The 19843-nt window shown below is 38.3% G+C and overlaps 1 protein-coding gene across 6 annotated transcripts in view; it reads right to left on the bottom strand.

Annotated features, from left to right (window-relative positions):
• The window catches only part of MEIS2 (Meis homeobox 2), a 204881-nt gene that overhangs the window by 6867 nt on the left and 178171 nt on the right, over nucleotides 1-19843 (bottom strand). For 5 of the 6 annotated variants that reach the window (XM_069461842.1, XM_069461827.1, XM_069461803.1 and 2 more), the window contains exon 10: nucleotides 597-655. In XM_069461842.1, coding sequence (XP_069317943.1) covers nucleotides 597-655 — 59 coding nt within the window. Of the gene's footprint in view, nucleotides 1-592; nucleotides 656-19843 lie in introns of all 6 variants that reach the window. The other variant, XM_069461819.1, reaches the window with a different exon arrangement.

The following is a 19843-nucleotide window of genomic DNA, read 5'->3' as shown; positions in this document are numbered from 1 at the left end:
TTTTAGAGAAACTGAGAGATATTGTGAGAAAAACCCACATGCGCATTTTAGTGGAATGGATGTGAAGGATGTGAAGGAAGTGAATGGATTTTAAACAGAGGTAATAATCTTTTAATAAAAAATAGTGCCGGCAATGCAGCACGTCAGGCTCTAATAGAATATTATGAATAGTCAGAGCAAATGAATGGATACAATGAGTCTAACAGTGGATGCTACAGGAGCGAAAGCAAAGCATCCACCAAGGAGTTGTGGGTAACGAGAAAATGAGAGTGTGCTAATGATTGGATGCAGACAAGCAAGGAGTAATTCCAGAGCTCACAGTCAAACAAACTGCTTGTGGCACTAATACTTGTGCCCAATTACCAATTCAGACAGAAAATAAAAAGCAGTTTCAGTAGAGTCAGGGTGGGAAATCTCCAATTAGCACCAATTAGTGAAGTTGCTTCCTTGAGTGGAATTCTGGGGACATTAAAAAAAAAATTCTCCCAGAATGCCCGATGGAAACACTTATTTATCAGGTGATGAAACTCCTGGAGTATAACTTGATGAGGATTTGTGCCTGTGGGACGTGAATACAGATACTAGCTGGAACTTGCCTGCTCGATTTGACTGGTCAATCATGGGCTGTACTATTCTTCTTCTGGCATTAATAAACCTGAAACGGAACAGAGAAGACCGGTCATCAAACTCAGCTTCTGTGTTAAGTGATCACCTTTGCGCGAATGCTGCGGAGAATACAATACAATCAAATTTCTTCTGAAAATTATCTTTTTCATGTAAATGCGATTTCACCTTTCAGTGTTCAAAAATAGTGGACTGGGTCGTCTCCATTGTTATTGCACAGGCAACTCCAAGCCAACTTGCTAAAAAAGCTCAAGGAGGGAAAAAAGCTCTCCATGAGAAAACTTCTATTAATTTGTAGTTGTGCTTCTGCTTCTTGAACAAGTAGGAATCTGGTTAAAGTTCACAGGCTGGAAGATTTTTCCCCTTTCCCTGGACTCCTCATCCGAGGGAGACCCAGTTTCCCCTTGCAGCTGGTCATAAATGGAGACCAGGCTCTGGCACTCGGCTTTCACAAGGTATTGTTAGGTCAGCAAAGCCATCAATTAGGCTGTCTGAAGTTTTATCACCAACACAGCAGTAATAAGTGCTGGCCAGAAAGACTTCTGCTCTTCGGCAACTCCTGCAGTTTAAGCCTGTAAAGTTAGGGGTCATTCAGAGGTCAGTGCCAGCTGGGGGCGGCCTTTCTAGCCTAAGCTGGGACACCCAGGGCAGCGGATAAGGTAACTGCCAACCATAAACCCAGCCACCTTTCAACCCACTAGAAAGACAGAGCCTCAGGTACACATGGTTGATATTAGAGCCCAAGAATCATTTTCAAATCAGGTGGTGGCTGAATCGCAGGAATGTAAAGGAGCAGCAGTTATTTCGTCTAAGAAGCCTGGATCTAATTTTGCTGGAAATCCAAAAATAAGTGCCTACTTCATGTTACTTTAATGTTTAATAATGCCCATCAAATATTCATGTACAAACAGAGTAAGATGATAAGAAATCTCCTTTATTTCTCCAAATTTAATAAAAACAAAACAATTTTCTACCATTTGCGAGTTACCCTTGTCCCTGTGCATTTAATGATGTGTATTCCCCACACATCTGAGCTCACGCGCACCGTGTATTTGGGGCGGGGTGGGGGCAGGGAGCATACAGCTAGCTGTTCCTTAAAAATATACCCACTGATAATATTTTTCAATATTTTCAGTTTCAAATCTTAGGCGCAGGGGGACTTAATGATTAATGAGTCCACATGGGGCCACAGGCAGGAACTGAAAACTCATTCTCTGAAATTAACCAGAAAAATTCTAGTGTGTGCTGGCAGCTCTGCTTTTCCTACGAAGTTGAAGTCCTTTCCTAGGAGGACAGTCAGGCCACACTCTGTCAGGCCTCCTGTGAGCACTCTGGTGGGAATACAATTAGGCTGAAGAATAATAGCCTGGAGAAAACCAAAGGAGTCTTTTGCATATGGTGTTTGTTTGCAAAACAATGAACTTCTTTATTACTTAAGAAAGTATAGCTCCGTTGTCAAAAATGTGACACCCCCTTGGCACTGGGGAAGAAAGGGACAGGCTATGCAGAGGTGAAAACAAAAGGAGAGTTGAAACTGTTTATTTATTCCCACCTGTCACCTGAAGTGTTGCTGAGGAATATCTGACCAGATCAGAGAGACTTCCAGAAGCATCCCTCAAATCAGAAAAAGAACTTAATACCTACTTTTTCCTCACTGCTTTGACTGCAACCAAAGAGGGCTGACCTGATATTTCCATCCCTAGGAACTCTTTTTATCAGTTCAGGTTAAGACCAACAGAGATGCTCAGGAGAGTCAGAGAAGCCCCTTCTCTTCTTGCTTCTAATGGAGGGGTTTTCCCTCTTTTTATGTGCTGCTTACTAATCCTGTTTTCCCCCCCACTCCCCAGCATAGGCCAACTCTTTAGGTAAAACGAATTGCTATTTTTTCCCTTTTTAATTTCGCCCTTTTACTCTTTTATTCCTTACATCTGGAGGTTGTTCCCTTATTTATGTCTTTCTCTCCAGTTCCCCCAAACACTCCCTTACTCACAGAGCTGCAAGGCATCATGGTTCTTAGTTCTCAGCAGGAGAACTCCACACTGTCTTCAAACAAATAATTACAGGGAAGGTTAGAGGTTCACTCAAAGGTCATTTCTTTGGATACTCGTCAGAATGTTTACATTAGTAAAAACGGGGTCCGCTCAAAAGGTTGTTCAATGGGGGATACACAACAATGCAGAACATTAAAAAAGCATTCTGTGTGCTAGCAGGTCTTTATAGAAGCGCTGAACTTGGAAATGCCACTCCAGTATTACATTTTCAACTAGTTACCATGGCATGGACTGGATGTTCACTAGCAGTTATGGCAATGGCCTTTCTTTGCCCACTTCTCCTAAGCAAATATGAATAGAAGCCTCTGAAGGTTTTCACTAGATCCTTTTACAAAGGGTCAGAGAGATTTTTCTTTTTTCACTTGGGCACCATTTAGCCTCTCCGGATTTTTGTTCTCAAACAATGTTTTTGATTCATAGTGCTATTTCTTGCCAGATTCATAATTCTACCACATTCTTTCAAATCACACAGAATTTTAAAAACATATGGGCCCCTATTTTTCAGAAATCTCTTAACATACAACTCCTGCCAATTGTCAACTCCCCTGATCTTGGGATAGTTTATTAATACCATAGATGTTACTATTAGAATTAACAATTAATGAGCTGACTGTAAGAAAAGTTTGACATTAAAGATTACTTGCCCCCCTCTACTGATGACACAGATGCCACCCTTAGAAAATACACGGAAAGACATAAAATAGAACCACTTAAATTATAGATTAAAACAAATAAAACTAGGAATAGTTTTTATTTATTTAATATTTCTAAGATGAAATTTCTATATACGTCTTTTCCCAAAATTACATGACATAAATTTTTTTCCATTTCCTCTGATCTATATTTTAAAAATGACCCTTTTCAGTGATCAAGTAGTAAATGGAACGTCAAGTTTTTGATTCTATGTAAAATTTGAAGAATCTAAGTTGAAAATCAACTCATCTTCAATCTTTCAAGGTTCAGGCTCCATTCATATGGAAAAATGCAACTTGGCTGGTTCAAAGACAAAAGACTTGTCTTAAAAAGGCTCAAAAGGTTTCTTGGATATTAAATGGGTCTTACAAAATAACATTTTGATGAGTTAAGTGTAAATGAATCAGACACATATGGATTAAGTTATCCTTGAATTTCACACGGGTTTAAAAAATAAGGGGAAAAGAGGGTCTTGGCAAAAAACATTTTGGACTTTGCCAAACCCAAAACATTTGAAAAATTGCTGAAGACATCCAACTAACCAAAATGCAGCAAGCTGCACCCAACTTTAATGAAAACCCCCACAAGTTATTTCCAATCCAAAGACTGTTAGGTTTTCATCTGTATCTGATATTAAAAAATTCTCTAAGTTTTAATGTCATCCCAGAATGATTGTGAAGTTGCAGACATACACTTCTCTATTGGTATAAACAATTTAACCCTAAGTTACAAAGCCTTCTTCAATATTAATTAGTACTTAGAAATATTCCGTGTTTTTTACAACTTGTGTGCCAAATGTGCTAGCAAGCTTAGTGTCTTATTATCCAGATTTCACTTAGAAAAAAATTTTCATTAGCCTCATTGTGACTTTTTTTTTTAAGGGCTACAGATAATTCCATTAGTGACTCCTTAGGGAATGAGTATCCTAAAGTGCACTAGTCCCATTGATTTGTATTGAACACAAAGTTAGTATCCAGGCTCACACAAAAGCTTAGGAGAGTATCTATTAAGACTATTTACTTTCTCTCTAAATTTTACTAAAGTAGGAAATGCATTAGTATGTGTGATCCTTAAAAATTATATACTAAGACTCTTAGTTTAAAAATAACTTAATTATAGAAATAAATTCAATGACTTTCCAAGAATCACGAGGCCTTTCTAAATCAACTCAGAGATGAAAAAAGAATGCATTAAAAAAAAAATAAGCCCAAGATAGCAAATATCATAGAAATCTCATCTTACTGTCTTGCTGGAGAGATGCCTCCTGGAGACCTCCCGTGCCCCCAGAAAATGCAAACTTTTCAGCTTTGCATACCTTGCTGTAACTGAAATCTGACCATCGTGATTTTTCTTTTAAAGACTTTTCACTCCAAAGCATAGTTCAGGTTGATAGAAGTAGACTTAAGTGTCATTCCTGATTGTTGGTTGGTTTCTTTTCTTTTCGCCCTTTCTTTTTTCCCCCTTATTTTTAAATGGCTGATAAATCCCTTCTTTCTGGTTCACTAATTTCATGCCACACCTGGTAACCAACTCTTTTAGGCAGCATTCTTTTTGTTAGAAAGTGCAGGCCTCCGTGGAGTCACCTGGAAAGCCGCCAGCCCCGAGGAGGACCGAGGGGACTGAAGCTTTTGCATAGGTTGGTCTGGGCAAGGAAGGGGGCTGAACTGTCGAAGAGGTCTCAGGTCAATTTGGAAAAGGTGTTGTAGGTAGCTCAGTGACTGGGACCTGTTAAAACATGAATAAGCTCTGCTTCCTCACTGTCCCTCTCCACAGGATTCGGCAGCAAGGTGCTTATTCACAAAGCCTGCTCCTGTTGGTGTTTCAAACAACGAAGCTTCAACCTTGGCAAGTCAGTTATCAAGTTTCTCCATTTTTTCTTACTTTACAAAAAATCAAGTCTTTTTCTGTGCTATGGTTATGGCCAAGAGTAAGGTTTTCTCAGCCAGCTACATGAAAATGGTTAAATCAGTGAATTAAGCAGGTTTAATGCCTTTGAACATGCACTTGGGCACACAAATGATTGAGTCATGCTACAAACATGAGTTTTCCACTGGTGGCCAGACAACTTATAGACAACTGTGAGCAAAGTAAGGTAAATCAATGAGATTCATATGCTACTAAGGGACACATTCATGGATCCTGATTAATTTCCCTGACCTACAGCTTAATTTATAATCTGATAGAATACTAGATTTGCTCATACCTCTAAAACACATGAATTAAAAAGGAATAAGTTTATAATATGAAAACATGATGTTAATCTGGAATCACAAACATTTTATATCATTATGAATAGGCCTCGAATAGTGGAGTGTTATGCTGACATAAAAGGCCCTGGACAAAATTATCAAGTAGGTGATGCTTATCTTTGATGGCCTTCTTCTGTGTTATTTCAATATTCTTCCTTTCATCTAATTCTTCCCTAAAGTTACAGGGGCTGAGATAGGCTCTTTACTAAAATACCCTACTTTGAGCATGCCCTTCTCAATTATTGCTTCATATTTCAGACTTACACACACAGCAACACAGTGAAGAGCACCAGCTCATGTTCTCTGCTCTTTATTTGTTCTGTGATTTGGGGCAAGTGTACTTAATCTTCCAAGCCTCACTTTGTTTCCTATCTGCAAACTGGGGAAATAACTGGGTCTGGATTGTTTTGAGGATTAAGGGAGATATTGTATGCAAGATCTTTAGCACAGTGCCTGGTACATAGTAAGGGCTCATTAAATGTTAGCTTACAGCCAAAATGCAGCTATCCAATGCTCCTCAAGAGTTCTATTCTCTCATAGATAATAATTAAGAATAGATAGGTGACTATTAAACAACTTCACACTGAATTGATACCAGGGTACTAATGTGTTCCACTCCTACAAGTAGCATGTGTCCATATGGTAGGATCTTTCTAAAAATTATAGTTTAATCCAAATCTATAATGCCATAGTGGAGATTTTAGAAAATGGAGCAGGCGTCTGCTGGGGATGAGGTGGCGTGGGGTGAGTAGTGGAGTGAGCTATTTTGGAATCACGCTTCCCAAATGATTCTCTAGTTCCTTGCTACTCTAAGTGTGTGCCGTGGACAAGCAGCATCAACATCACCTTGAGCTTGTTAGAGAAGCAGAGATACAGTACGGTTCCCATTCTTGCACTTCTGAATCTGAATCAGTATTTTAAAAGATCTCCAGGTGATCCACGCACATTTAAGTTTGAGAAGCGTTGCTCCAGATCACCTACCAAATTCTAAGACTCTGCCTAAGACTTGAAACTTGCAAAGATCAAGTTTTCATTGTGAATCTTAGCTGTGATTGCACATACTATTCTCTTTCGCTATCTTAGATCTAAACAGTGGTTTAATCACTTGCCTTGGGCAACAAACAATTTATAATAATTTAATTCATTGTAATTTCTCTATACCTCCTAAAGGAAAAGTTGGGCCAATAAAATTTTTTTGTGGAAACTGTTAATAGAAGCTGTCTCTCAGGAGTGAATAGGAAGATAATGGTAGATTTCTCTTTTTTTCCCCCCATATAACGCTGTACTGCTTGAGTTTCTAATAAGTATGATTACTTTTATAATTAAAAGAATTTTTACAGATGACCTAGAAAATTTGGCATCTTTTTTGACTAAGGTTTATATGGCCAATAGTAGGGACCTTTTAAGAAAAATATTTGAGAACTTTCCCCTCAGATAGGAAATTATCTTTTATTTCCTTTATAATACTGAGCAACAATAAACACTATTCCATGAATATAATCACACCCGATGGCATGTAACAAAACATCCCAGCAGGTTATGATTTTGAATCACTGTTACTCTTACAGAATGCCATCAGATTATTCATATGTGCCTATTTATCATGCACTACAAAAGTGATCTTTCAAAGCTACTTGAAAGCAAGGGAGGAGAAAACACTCAAACTTCCTTAGCTATTCATATCTAGAATCTATCCTCTTAAAGATAAAATACTAAGTCAATAGACATAAGTTGTAGTATGTGACCTCATCCTGTACATGATTTATTGCAGATGGAAATCAACTAGAAACTGAATTACTTTGAAAGTTTTACTACTGACATTAAAATTCCAGATCTGCATACCTACACACCTTATAGTGCTTCTGAAAACAACTTTTTGCAGACACAGAAGAGAGATACATCCACAACTTTATTCAACTCTTTATCAGCATAAAAATCAGGAGCAATCATTTTCCAAATTACCAATTTCCAATGACCTGTTCATTTATCTGAACACCATAGCCTGACTGGGCTTTGAAAATCAGTCACTAGATAATCAGTTACATACATTCTTAGCCAATTCCCATTACGTTCCCAGCCATTTACTAATTCACTCTAAGAGGAGAAGATCCCAACAAATTTAGTATCTTTTTAGCTTTCATGATCATCTTTGATTGAGTATTAATTCTCTATCCTACTTCTCAATGGAAACCACCTAAGCATTAACTTGCCAAAAATGCACCAAGCTGTTTAGCAATTATGTATTAGATATGTTTGAAGAGATCAAGGTGCACTCACATGCCCCGTGCTATGGATATGTCTCTGATTAGCTTGTCATCTGCTCGGAAGAAGATGTAGGCTGATTCTCCCATACAGTCTAGCAGGCCAGCTGTTAGCTGCCTGTCAAGCCCTCAAGTGGACAAGTAGTCCAGGAGCAAAAATGTCACTCCTTTGATCTGGCAAGGAGCAGCTGCTGATTTATAGAGTAGGACTTTGTTCTTCCGTTCTATTTTACTTTCTTTCCTAAGGCAGAACCACAAAATCCAGGAGAAAAAAAAAGTGCCGTTCCCAGCAACATCAACAAGCTCTGACAACTGCAACAGGGTTTTTCTTGGCCCTAACAAAGCTCTCAGGCATCTCCTTTGACGCTCACCTTTCCCCCTCCCCTTCCCCCCACCCTTACCATTTTTTGCAATGTGGTAGTTATTGTTTAATTCAGCTTCTGTAAATGGAATGGACTGTGGCCAGCAAGCCTGGGGCATAAACACACCTGTATGAAAGAAGCCTTATTGTAGCAACCATCTACAAGCAAGCTCGTATGAACCACACGTTCCTGAGTTCAGAAAGAATGCTCCATTTTTTTCCTGACAGCAAATTTTACCCTAAGTGAGTTTCTATTTTTGGTGCCACCAACCTATGATGACCACATTTGAACCGCTTCCTCTCCAATGGCATTACACCCTTTAAATCAAAGAGAAAAAAGGATTAGTTTTTTGTTTTTTTTTTTATCTGTGAGCAAACAGATCCATCAAAAATGTTTATCCACTGTCTGTAATATCAATCATTGAAAGCTGGGTTAAACGTCCAGAAAGGCTTTAGCAAATGCAATATCAAAGATGCCATAATGTTGATTTCATTACCACTGATTTATACCGACATAAGCTTCCCTGAGTAACATATAAGGGGGAAAAAAATCAAAGACAAAAATCTACATAAGCCATGTGCATTGTCTTACTAAGAATTAAACTGGTTTCAAATGCATGATCCTGTTCTCAATAGATAAATCTTGTCAGGTCAGAGATGCCCTATCAACCAAATGGGACATGCAACAGTGCAGCTTTGAGACAGATATACTGTGAGAAGTCACCAGTATGCACATGTATGTATGTGTATGTGTGTGTATACCTACACACACACACATACACACACACACACACACACACACAGAGCAATACACTTTGCCAGAGATGAATTCATTAATACCTTGCTAGGTTTTCAGGGCTGCTGCTGGAGGAAGGGTGATAAGGATATATAGAGAGAGAGAGAAAAAGAGAGAGAGAGTTATCAACTCTAGGATATCAACTGGACATATTACCCCACAGGTCGAAGAAAGGAATTTTGTGGGGGATGAGGATGCTGGAAACAAAGGAGAAAACAGTGGTTGCTAAAAATTCTTGCTTCAACTCAGTCATGCCATGCTGTAGTGTTTGTTCTCTTTGCCCCTATCTTGATTTCTGGGAGAATAATGATTTTTCTCAGCCTCATTTCTTGCTTTACCCTATATTGGCCGTTGGCCCATCAAAAGTTACTAAGTACCTACATTCTCAATGTTCATAGAATTGTATTGGGGGTAGGGTGGGGGTGGGGTTGTTTCCCAATGAGAGACTGGGTTGCTGGGGGAGAGGGGAAAGGAAAGGTATAATACAAGGTCTATTTTCACCCTTTTTCAATCCTAAAAAAATTAGAATGAATAATTTTCAAGGCCCATAGTAATCTGCGTATGTGTTGCACATTGATAAATCCATTCTATACTTAACAAAAAAACAAGTTTAATGACAGAATATAAGGCAAAGTCATATATAATATGAAATTATAAACAATATATATGACTTTATGTCTCCAGATATACATATGGACAGAGTCCCTGTATGTATGTATATATATACAACTATATAAATATATTTAAATATTTAAAAATGCAGGTCATGCCTTTAAAGATTTTTACTTTTCACACCCACAGAAACAAATTGGAAATCACAATTTCAGAACATGCAAATCATTACAAACCAACACAGTCCACAATGAGTAAGTGTGATGGGGTCAATTAAAGAAGATGAAGATGGAGGTTAATCACAGATTCTTAGGGGAGGAAACTTGACCCAGATTAAAAGAGCATAGAATATTGGAAGAAATAAAAATGAGGAAATGGCATGCTCAAAGGCACTAATGTAGACGAGGACCGGTTTTGTGCAAGGGAAGGTGAAGGAATTGAATTCAGACTGGTGTCCAGTTTTGGTTTGGAAAACACGCCTATGATTAACAGGCAAGCTGGTGGAGGTTCTTGAGTGATAAACTGAATCCCTGCAATTCCTGAATGCTGGAATAAAATAAAATAGGGTGTTTTAGGAAGATTTTGTTCCATGAATCACATATAGGATGAACTGAACTGATGAGAATTGAGAAGCTGAGAAGGTAGAAAGCTCTCGCCTAATCCAGGCAGAAGAGGGGAATACAATGAGCTCTTATTAAAGTGGTGGAAATAAAAAAGAAGTAGGACATTTGGTTTGGAGAACTGTTGATGAATTGTGCTTAGATGGCAAGGACAGGCACAAATAGAAAAGATATTAAGAGGACAAACTTGAGAATCCATGTTTGGTATGTTATAGTACACAGGTGATGAAAATTGGAAATTGGTAAGAAATTCCTATTTGTTGTGATGGGGAGAGGCAAGCTCAATTTTCCAAATGTTACCTTTAAGTTGACAGTGGGACTTTCAGGCTGAGAACGTATGTAGGCCACTCAAGACAAAGGACAAAAGAAGAGTGAAAGTTTAGAAAGAAGCGACTTTACTTCAAAAACCTCTAATCTCTTCATATTTTCAAAACTGTATGAGTATCCCATAAAATTTGCCTGGTTACCTCCAAAAAACCTGACTTCGTCTTCATAAATCCTCTAGATTTTATGAAGTCCTTTATCTGATCATGGTTGGCCACGTCAATTGTCAGTAAAAACATTTGTAGCCATGGACTTATTTCTATTAAATCCAGTTTGCTTTTTCTTTTAATTTTGAGATAATCTTCATGTCTAGATTTAGAAGGTGGTGATAATTACACGTGTCATACTGTGTGTTGCTATACAAGTTGTGTTCTACTCCACACTTAACAAGGGTAATGTTTAGTAATGGAATTTATCAGAGAGTTTTAGAAATTGGATATCGGAATATATATACACACACACACACACACATACACACACACATGAGCCTGTGTGTTTTTAAGCAACTGCATAAGACAATCAAGGGCAGGTTTTCTGTAGGGAGTGACATCTAATTTAGAAGAGAATTGATAGGACAAAGTGTTACATTTAAAAGGGGCTCCACTAAGTGTGATGGCTTCCAAATTGAGTCCTCGTTTCAAACCATATTTTTCTTTTTAAATGGGCTTTTAAGGTGAAAAATATAGCACTTCACCCAAAATGGTGTGGAAACAAATGGTTCTCAAGTCTCTATTCTTCAACTCAGGCCGAACCACCCCAACACCAGCAATCTAAAGCCACTTGCAGGGAAGGTGCTATGCATGTGAATGTTCCCGTGGCCTTTTCATTTGTCTGTGGGGGCTCCTTTTTCTAAAGCAGCAGGGGACACTTCAGAAGACCAGATTGGCATGCCAGAAGTGTTTGGATGAACCAGGCTCTTATCCTCCTTTCAATTCTCCTGCTGGCTTAAAAGAAAGGATATGGCAGAGGACACATTGGGAAGGTGGAAACATTCTTAGGGCCCTTTATCAACACAACTGCTTTCTTTAAATTGTAGCGTGGTCTCTTGTTTGAGAGGCTGAGATTTTAGCACTTTTAAAGGGAACCATAAGTGAGAAATCTCCTAGGTGTTAAGCTTTAGAGTGGCTTCAACCCAAAATATGGAAAAATGAGATTAAAACACAGAAAGTCAAGTAATATTAAGAAAAAGATCCAACAAACAAAATATCATAAATATGTATATATGTTACATTCTTTCTGTTTAAACCAAATGCTATTTAACCAGTTTATACTGGCATCTGGTAAAGGTGCCAATGGGGGGAAAGAATCAAAGATCTAAAAAATTTTTAAAGTCACTTTAAATAAACTATAGTTCTAATAGCTATACATCTGACAATAATCTTTTAAAGCTATTATTGAAACATATTCTGTCAGAAAGAAAAGAATTCTATTCATGAACATATGACTTAATATCATCACATTTATGATGTTCACACATCAAAGACCAAATTCCAAATAAAATTCCTGACTGCCTTTTCTTAATGACAAATTAAACATCTTTTACTTTCATTTGACAGCCAGGTAGCATTCTGTATCTTCTCCAGAGATGTTATATGCAGTCTTTCCAATGTGACGGTATTATTACCCACAAAATTTTTAGCATCATCCCGTAATCATAAAAGACATAAAATACATCTTTATAAACCACAAGAGACCTAGCAAACCAGCAGTTATGCCACATCTGCTTTAGTCCTTAAATATTTTAGCTTTAGAGGGTTAGTTAGTGGATTTTTCCCCCTGATTTGCAAAGAAATAAAGACATCAAGATTCGATTCTGACATTATACACAAAGCTATGATCTCCAACAGACAAAGAAGCAAACATATTATACTATAATTTGAAAGAATTTTTAGAGCATGTTCAGATTTCACATCTCCTATCAGAATTTCCCAAAGTGGTTTAATTTAACTTTTAGAAATAGAAATGATGGCATTTGAATTATCTCTACTTTCACAGTATAGAGTAACATCACTATCTATAAAAAATAAGTTAATTTAGTAATTGGTTTAATTGTCACAGATTCTTTGGAGTCAGATAATACAAAAATAAACACAAAGGCAATTAATAAGTTTAAAGTTAATATACTAACTAAGTTAATATGCTATGCTAACTACCCTATCCCTTTGTCCTATGCTGGCCTTTCTCCCATGGCCATCTGGTCAACATGTACTTCTTTTTTTTTTTTTTTTTAATTTTTATTTTTTTAAAGATGGGGTCTCACTCTTGCTTAGGTTGGTCTCAGACTCCTGAGCTCAAGCAATCCTCCCACTTCGGCCTCCCAGAGTGCTAGGATTACAGGCGTGAGCCACCAGGCCCACCACACACTTCAAAATTCTTATCGGAGAACATTTCTTTGAGGTAACTTCCCTGATTCCGTAGTCTGACTAAGAAGTACTCTCTTAGTAGCACCTGGCTATTATGCCTATCACAGCATTTATTCAATACCATGATCACAATTTACTTGTCTGACTTTCCCACTAGATAGTCTTAGAGAACAGGGACCACATCTTAATTCTTTGCTACTGACACTTTGTCAGGTATACAGTACATCCTCAATAAAATGTTTGGTGAGTGAATACCTGAAAGAGTGAAGGAAAATAGGTTCCTTAAAAAAAGCAGGGTTCCTTCATCTTGGAAATAATTTAGAATTGAGAATAGAAAAGCTCTTAGGGATTTTCTTGTCCTCATTTTACAAGTGGCATAGCTGAATCCCTGATGAAATGATTTGCCCCAGAGTGAAGTAGAACCAAGATGGGAAATAATTCTGGCTTCTGGCTCTGGTCTAGTTGTCTTTGCACTCAGAAACAACTGAAGATACAGACTAGAGGCTTTAGTTAAAGGTGTGCATCGATCTATGCATTAGAGAGGCCAGGTAAATCTTGGGTGTGATGTGGAGGAGAAGGACTTGAGTTGGCAGAAACTGGGTCTCTAGCTTTCGGTAATGTGCACAGTATAGGATATAACTCTATTGGGGTAAATAAGTGTGGTTGACTCAAGTGGAGGGGATGGCCTGAGAGTAATGGGAACTGAGGTCAATGAGGTATTGTGTGAGAGAGAGACGGAGAGAGAAGGAATAGAAAGTGAAGGAGGAAGAGTTGTCAGATGGAGAAAAGAAAGGAGAATAGGAAACTTTGTTAAAACATTTTTTCCCTCCTATCTGTCTAAGGAAGGTTTTCCCCAAAATGTGCTCTGACGGACACTAGTGTCGATAGGTATTTCTCCACAATAGAGGTTCTAGGTCAAATAAGTATGGGGAAACAAACATTAAGGCAAACAAAGTGAGGACACTTTCTCTGCTGCAGGCTGGCACAGCCTTTCACAGAATGTTATCTATTACGAATCTCAAAGGGGTGATGGTACAAATCAACTCCTAACCTTAGTTATTAAGACTTTTGAGGGGCAGTAGGATTCCAAGGATTTGAAAAAAAATTGAAGCAGCATTCTAATTTTTAACAGAAATTGTATTTTTGAGCCATTCATCACCTTGAAAATAGGCTTTCCATTTTCATATTTCTCCAAGTCAGACCACTTGTAGGGCTCTTGTTTTATATCTAACTGGTTCATAATTCCACCTCCTAAGATTATTATAAAACATGACTACCCCATTGACATTCAACCCCCAAAATGTGCTGGCTGGAAAGGTTCTTTAGAATGTTTCTATCTAAAAGGAAACTTGATCATTAAGGAATGATTTTAGGCTGGGATGCTTTCTCTAATCTTTTCCCTTCCCTACTTATCTCATATTTTTCCTATTCAATGAGATATTTTAAAAGCTATCATTGAGTATTTTGCTATGCCTAAAATTTCTTCTTCAAAATAACTAGTAGAAACTGAAGAATAATCTTAAGTATAAGATATATATATATTTGCAACACCCTCTGCATCTTTCATTAATCATTGTGATTGGGTTGTGGCCATCTGACTTTAGCATGTCTGTTACGTGTGCTGGAGACTTGTGCGTAGGGGGTGGGAGGAGGTGGGGAGCAATGTGGGGGGATGTTTGAGAAGGGGAAGGAGAAATGAGAAAGGAAAAGAGACAGGAACAGAGAAAGTGCTGCTTTGGATAATGTACATCAAATGCTCCCAATCAATTCTATTTTCTTGTTTACAGAGCTTACAAGTACAAAATCAGCTTTTACTTATAACTGTGTTAAACACCACCTGCCTGCCCTCTGATCTTCGCTGTCCCGGGATGAGGTCAGCCTGGTGAAGGGCTCTGGTTCTATAAGCAATCCTGTCATTCAGGCTAACAGCAGTGATTCACTCACAGGAGGCAAAAATGACTCAATTGTTGGGCTTATTGACTCCAGGGAGCACAGCTACTCTATCATTACCATGGAGTGCAAACACCCTGAACTCTGTTTTGGTCCACTTAAAATTACTATTTGCTGTGAAGGATTGGCAAAGCAATTCTTAAAATGATGGGGGTGGAAGTCAGGCAAGCGCCATTATGGGCTTTTCCTTCCGTTTAAGCAGAAGTAAGCAGTACAGGACTCGTTCTGAGCCCGACCCACTTATTTAACCTTTTATTCACTTTGCTGTATTAACATATATTAACTGGCTATATAAGCCCTAGGGGGGAGGAAAACCTCATGACCAAATTATGGTTCCATTTTCATGGGTAACCTCTCCTTGGGTGGAAATTAAACCCCAATATAAATACGTTTTAGGTCCATACAAAATTGAGGAGGAATGCCAAAAAACAAATGCTGAACCGCAGTCCTGCACAGACCATAGCAACCATGGAGTGGTTGGGTAAATTACACACAAGAGGAACTATTTGAAAAACCAAATAAATTTAATTAAATAAGTTACAAAATTATTTTCCCGTCTCTTATCTACTCCCCTTGGTTAATATCCATGACATACTGATGTTGCATAATTGCTCTTATGGAATGCTGCAGCTCAGAGCCGTAATGAGCTGCCTTTGCACAAAGGCAGCAAAAGTGGTTTCCCTACAGAGTTATCTTCTCAATTATTTATACTTGCAACACTTTCACATAATGGCAGTTTTAAAATCAAACAAACAAAGCAAACTGTACAATAAAGGAAGGAGGCAAGAAGGTGCAGGGACCTTTTCCTTTCTTTTTTGAACACCAGAAGGGATGGGCAAGCCACATAAAGTCAACTGCATTCGGTTCCTTGAAACGTCTCAGGGGTCTCACAACTAGACAACATCAAAGCATTTGGAGATCGCCACCTTGGTGAGGTTATTAAACAGGCTCTGCATACTTGCTTTACTTTTAATCTGTCATATCTAAATATATAAAGGAATGGAAACTATATTTCTTCTGTTTGTAAGTTTGTCTTTGAAAATTCCTAATCAGAAGGCTTGCTTCCCACCCCTACTCCTGAAAAAAAAAGGTGCTAAACTGTCAAAATGATGTCAATGTAAACAGAAAATGGTAGTGTGTGTCATAGTCACCCCTCAGGCTGTGGAAGGGCTTGCCAGTTTTTACGGTGCTTGTTTCCACTGTCCACACCTGCCTTTGGTTAATCACTCAGAAACTTATATACATAAGCTTATATTTTAAAAAATTAAAAGCAAACTTTTAACCAGACACACATTTTGGACCTCCATAAAATTTATATTTAGTTTAAGATTCTCTGTTAAACAAGCATAGGTTCTAGTCTTTAGGAAACGGTTAATATCCTCTACTTAAAGAATTATTCCACTTCAATTAATGGCAACTAATTTGTCTGTGACTGAAGATATTCATTAGCAATGCCAGTGAAACACAACTTTTATATAACTTGCTAGCCATTTCCAAATAACAAAATGTTAAAGCAACTATTTCCTTAAAGTCCTATGGAGAAAGATTATAAAAGACAGTAAAAAAATTGTAAAAACCTCAAAATTTGTTGATTTTGCTTAAATTTAGTTAAAACCTATTGTTTCTTAAAATATTCTTTCATGCACATATATTGAATTTACCCACATACATATTAGTTTTTCATAAATGTACCTTGTGACCTTACATCTCTCAACTTGACATATTTAGCCAAAAAAAAAAAAAAAAAAAAAAAAAGCTTAAGAAGATTTTTTTGCAAGCACACAGGTACTGCTGTGCTGTGAAAGGCCAAGAGGAAAAAGTATACCATGGGAAAGGAAATCAGACCATGAGCCACAACCCAACTAAGGCCATCAGAGGGAAGAAGTTGGGGTCCACCATCTTGTTTTGCTTTGCCCCAGAGAATCAAATGAAACAGATACCATATTGAGGCCATCTGCTGCTGCTTAAAGCTGTTCTTAGCCATGGAGAGGTAGGAATGAGCCATATTTTGTTAGCTACTTCCTTTCTTCCAACCACATTTACCTCCAAGGTCAGAGCACTTGTGGTGTGGTGGGATCTAAGGGGTGGCAACCTTGGAGTTGTGGCCCCAATTCTATTATCAATATAAAAGTTACACCCTGCTATTGGTGCTCACTATTGGTGAGCAGCACTAGCCACCTTCAGTCCTGAAAACGATCTTCCCAAGCGTGTGCATGCGTGGTTATGAACTGGACAAAGGAAGACGGTGAAGGGTAATGCAAGGAGAATGCAGATGGTGGTAGGAAAACTCTCTCGCCAGAAGTATTCAAAACACCTTCTTGCTGTAGGCAAGTACAAATCTGAATGAACTTTGGCATGCTGCAGATATGTCCTATGACATGCATAATATATTTTTCAAAAACATTAATGCAGTAACTAGCATGTGACTAATCACCATGTAAAAGATTAGTTAAAAGCTGAGGTCTAAAAGAGAGTTGGGTAGCTTTTGTACTTTCAAACATGGCCAAGTTCTGAAGCGAGGTCTCAGATTCTGTGAATGGATGCCAGTCCATCTGAAAAGCACTCCCTCTGGCAGTAAAAACCGATATAAAGGTTTGTAAACGATGGGTGGAAGTGACTTGGTTCTCGGAGGCTTGGAGAATGAAACCAAAAGCTGAAGTGGAGCCCAGAGGGTGTGGCTTTCATCCCTGGGAGGGTTCCCAGGGATGGGAATAGAAGTTGCTCTCAGTGGCTTGAGGGTTGTAAGATTACATGGCCCTCAACTCCCAAACGTGACAGAGTTGTAAGAAACCTTAACCTCTATTTTTTTCCCAGCTTTCCTCAACCGCAGCAACACGCTCTCAGTTAGTAGGCCAGCCAATTAACCAAGCATTAAAAAAACCCCACAAATCTATATCAATAGCTTTGCAGGACAAAAAAGACGTGTGAAGTAAACACTTATTGTTATAAACGAGCTGAACCAGGATGTTCAGGAGCCAAATAAATTGAAGCAGGCTATGGTTGAAATAAGCAAATAAATAATCAGAAGAAATGACATCTCTCTCTCCTTTCCTCTAAGCATCCCGTGTACTTGCTTTTGCGTTTTAGTTCACAGCCACGAAGCCTTCAGCTTCCCCGTGACTGGTGCAGATCTGATAAGGGGTTGGCACAAATAGGCTGAGCTGGGTTTACAATTTGTTTTGCAACTTCCCTTCCCAGATAAACATAGTCCAAGTACAACTTCTAAGAAAAAAAAAAAAGTTGTATTTACTTGTTCTGGTCTTAAGATTTTTTTTTTCTTCTTCTAAACGTTCCCTCAGGATGCTGGCTTGCAACCTAGAAAAAGCTTGGATTTCAGCTCCAGTCTCCAAGGTATTCTACTGTTCAACTGGGCCGTGTGCTAGGAGGGAAGCTCTCTACCTTACTGATTTAATTAACGGGATTCTTTTCATTATTATGGGGATTTAGTTTCTTCTTGCCTTTCAGTGTTGGGGCAACACTGATTTATGTTTTATATTTTGAAGGAAAATTTATTGTTCTTTGACAGCTGAGGCTCTGGAAATCGCTGGCACCAAAGGGATCCCAGGGAGATGTCACAGTTGCCTTGCCCTGCCCACCTGTATGCTGTCATCTCTCGGACCCCCTCCAGAAGTGAGGAGGACAGTCAGCTGCTCAGTGTCCCACCCACTCCTCCTCCCCCTGGTCATTATGCCAGCAGGGGTTGGCCCATTCCCGTTTATGAATGGTGGTACTAGCAGGTTGATCAGTAACTGTGAGTTGCTGATGCATTTAAGTGAAGCAAACAGTCCATGAATCTTTGAGCTGGATTTGATCTCTTTACCAAATGGAGCTCATTGAATTAAATGTTAGAACATGCTGTATTTATCCAGATGACCATGGCTGAACCAAAAATCAGGGCAAATTTTCTAAATATGAGTGCGCTTGGTGGGGGGCAGCAAAATAAAATATCTGAAGTTAGTATTATAGAAACTCTGGCATGGATGGTCATCACAACTCTATTGGATTATCACTCTTCTAACCTACACAGTCCATCAAATTCTGACTTGGAGAAAAAGTAAAACATTCAGTGAAAACTCTGGATGCATAGCTAATTTATATTTTAGGTGAAAAATGTGAGGTTTCCGTTAATGCCCCAAATTTTATTATAATCAAAATTTTCTTTTCTAAAAGAGGGCTTCATAATTCATGATTTGCTTTCATTCATATTATTAGAATTAATGTTTATTAATCTAGGCACTAAACTGAGTACATACATGTATTCTCTACTTAATTCTCACAAAAATCCTATGAAGTGGGTAATATTATTAGCATTCCCATTTTCTGGTCGGGGAAACTGAGATTTAGCAAAATCCAATAATATGCCCAAGTTCACACAGTTAGTAAGTGGTAAAGATGAGACTCAGACAGACACACACACACACACACACACACACAAGGGCTGGGAAATTAGGAATATTTAGGGTTGCTCTTTCTGTCTTCTCAGGAGAGGCTGGTAGCTGAAAGACCTCGTGGGAACCAGGCAGCAAACTGATCGCAAGCTGAATTAGTTCTAACAGACCCTTTATTTGATATTTTCCAGTTAGGCAGAAAAATGGAGCCAATTTTTAGACTAAACACGTAAAATGGGGCCTTGGAAATTACTTCATTTGTAGAAAAATTCTAGACCAGAACTTTTCACTTATCTAGATTCATAAAATAATAGGTTCCAAGGAAAAATACAGGAAAAACATAAAAAGTGCATATAATTCTATGGCAGTTAGCATTTGAAAAATCTTTAAAATCCAGAGAAATTAGTGTGGGAATGTGGTCTGGCTGGTGAATGAAAAAAAAAAAAAAAAAAAAAACTAAAATAAGCCTTCACTCTGAACCTGATTCAACAGGTCCAAGCTAATTTTCTCATTCATCAGTTCTGGAAGGTTATATGAGACTTGTGCTTTTA

This window comes from Eulemur rufifrons, chromosome 2, assembly GCF_041146395.1.
Source record: "Eulemur rufifrons isolate Redbay chromosome 2, OSU_ERuf_1, whole genome shotgun sequence".
Classification (NCBI taxonomy): domain Eukaryota; kingdom Metazoa; phylum Chordata; class Mammalia; order Primates; family Lemuridae; genus Eulemur; species Eulemur rufifrons.
Note: the sequence above shows the minus strand (reverse complement) of the source record. Positions and strands in the feature narration are given on the sequence as shown.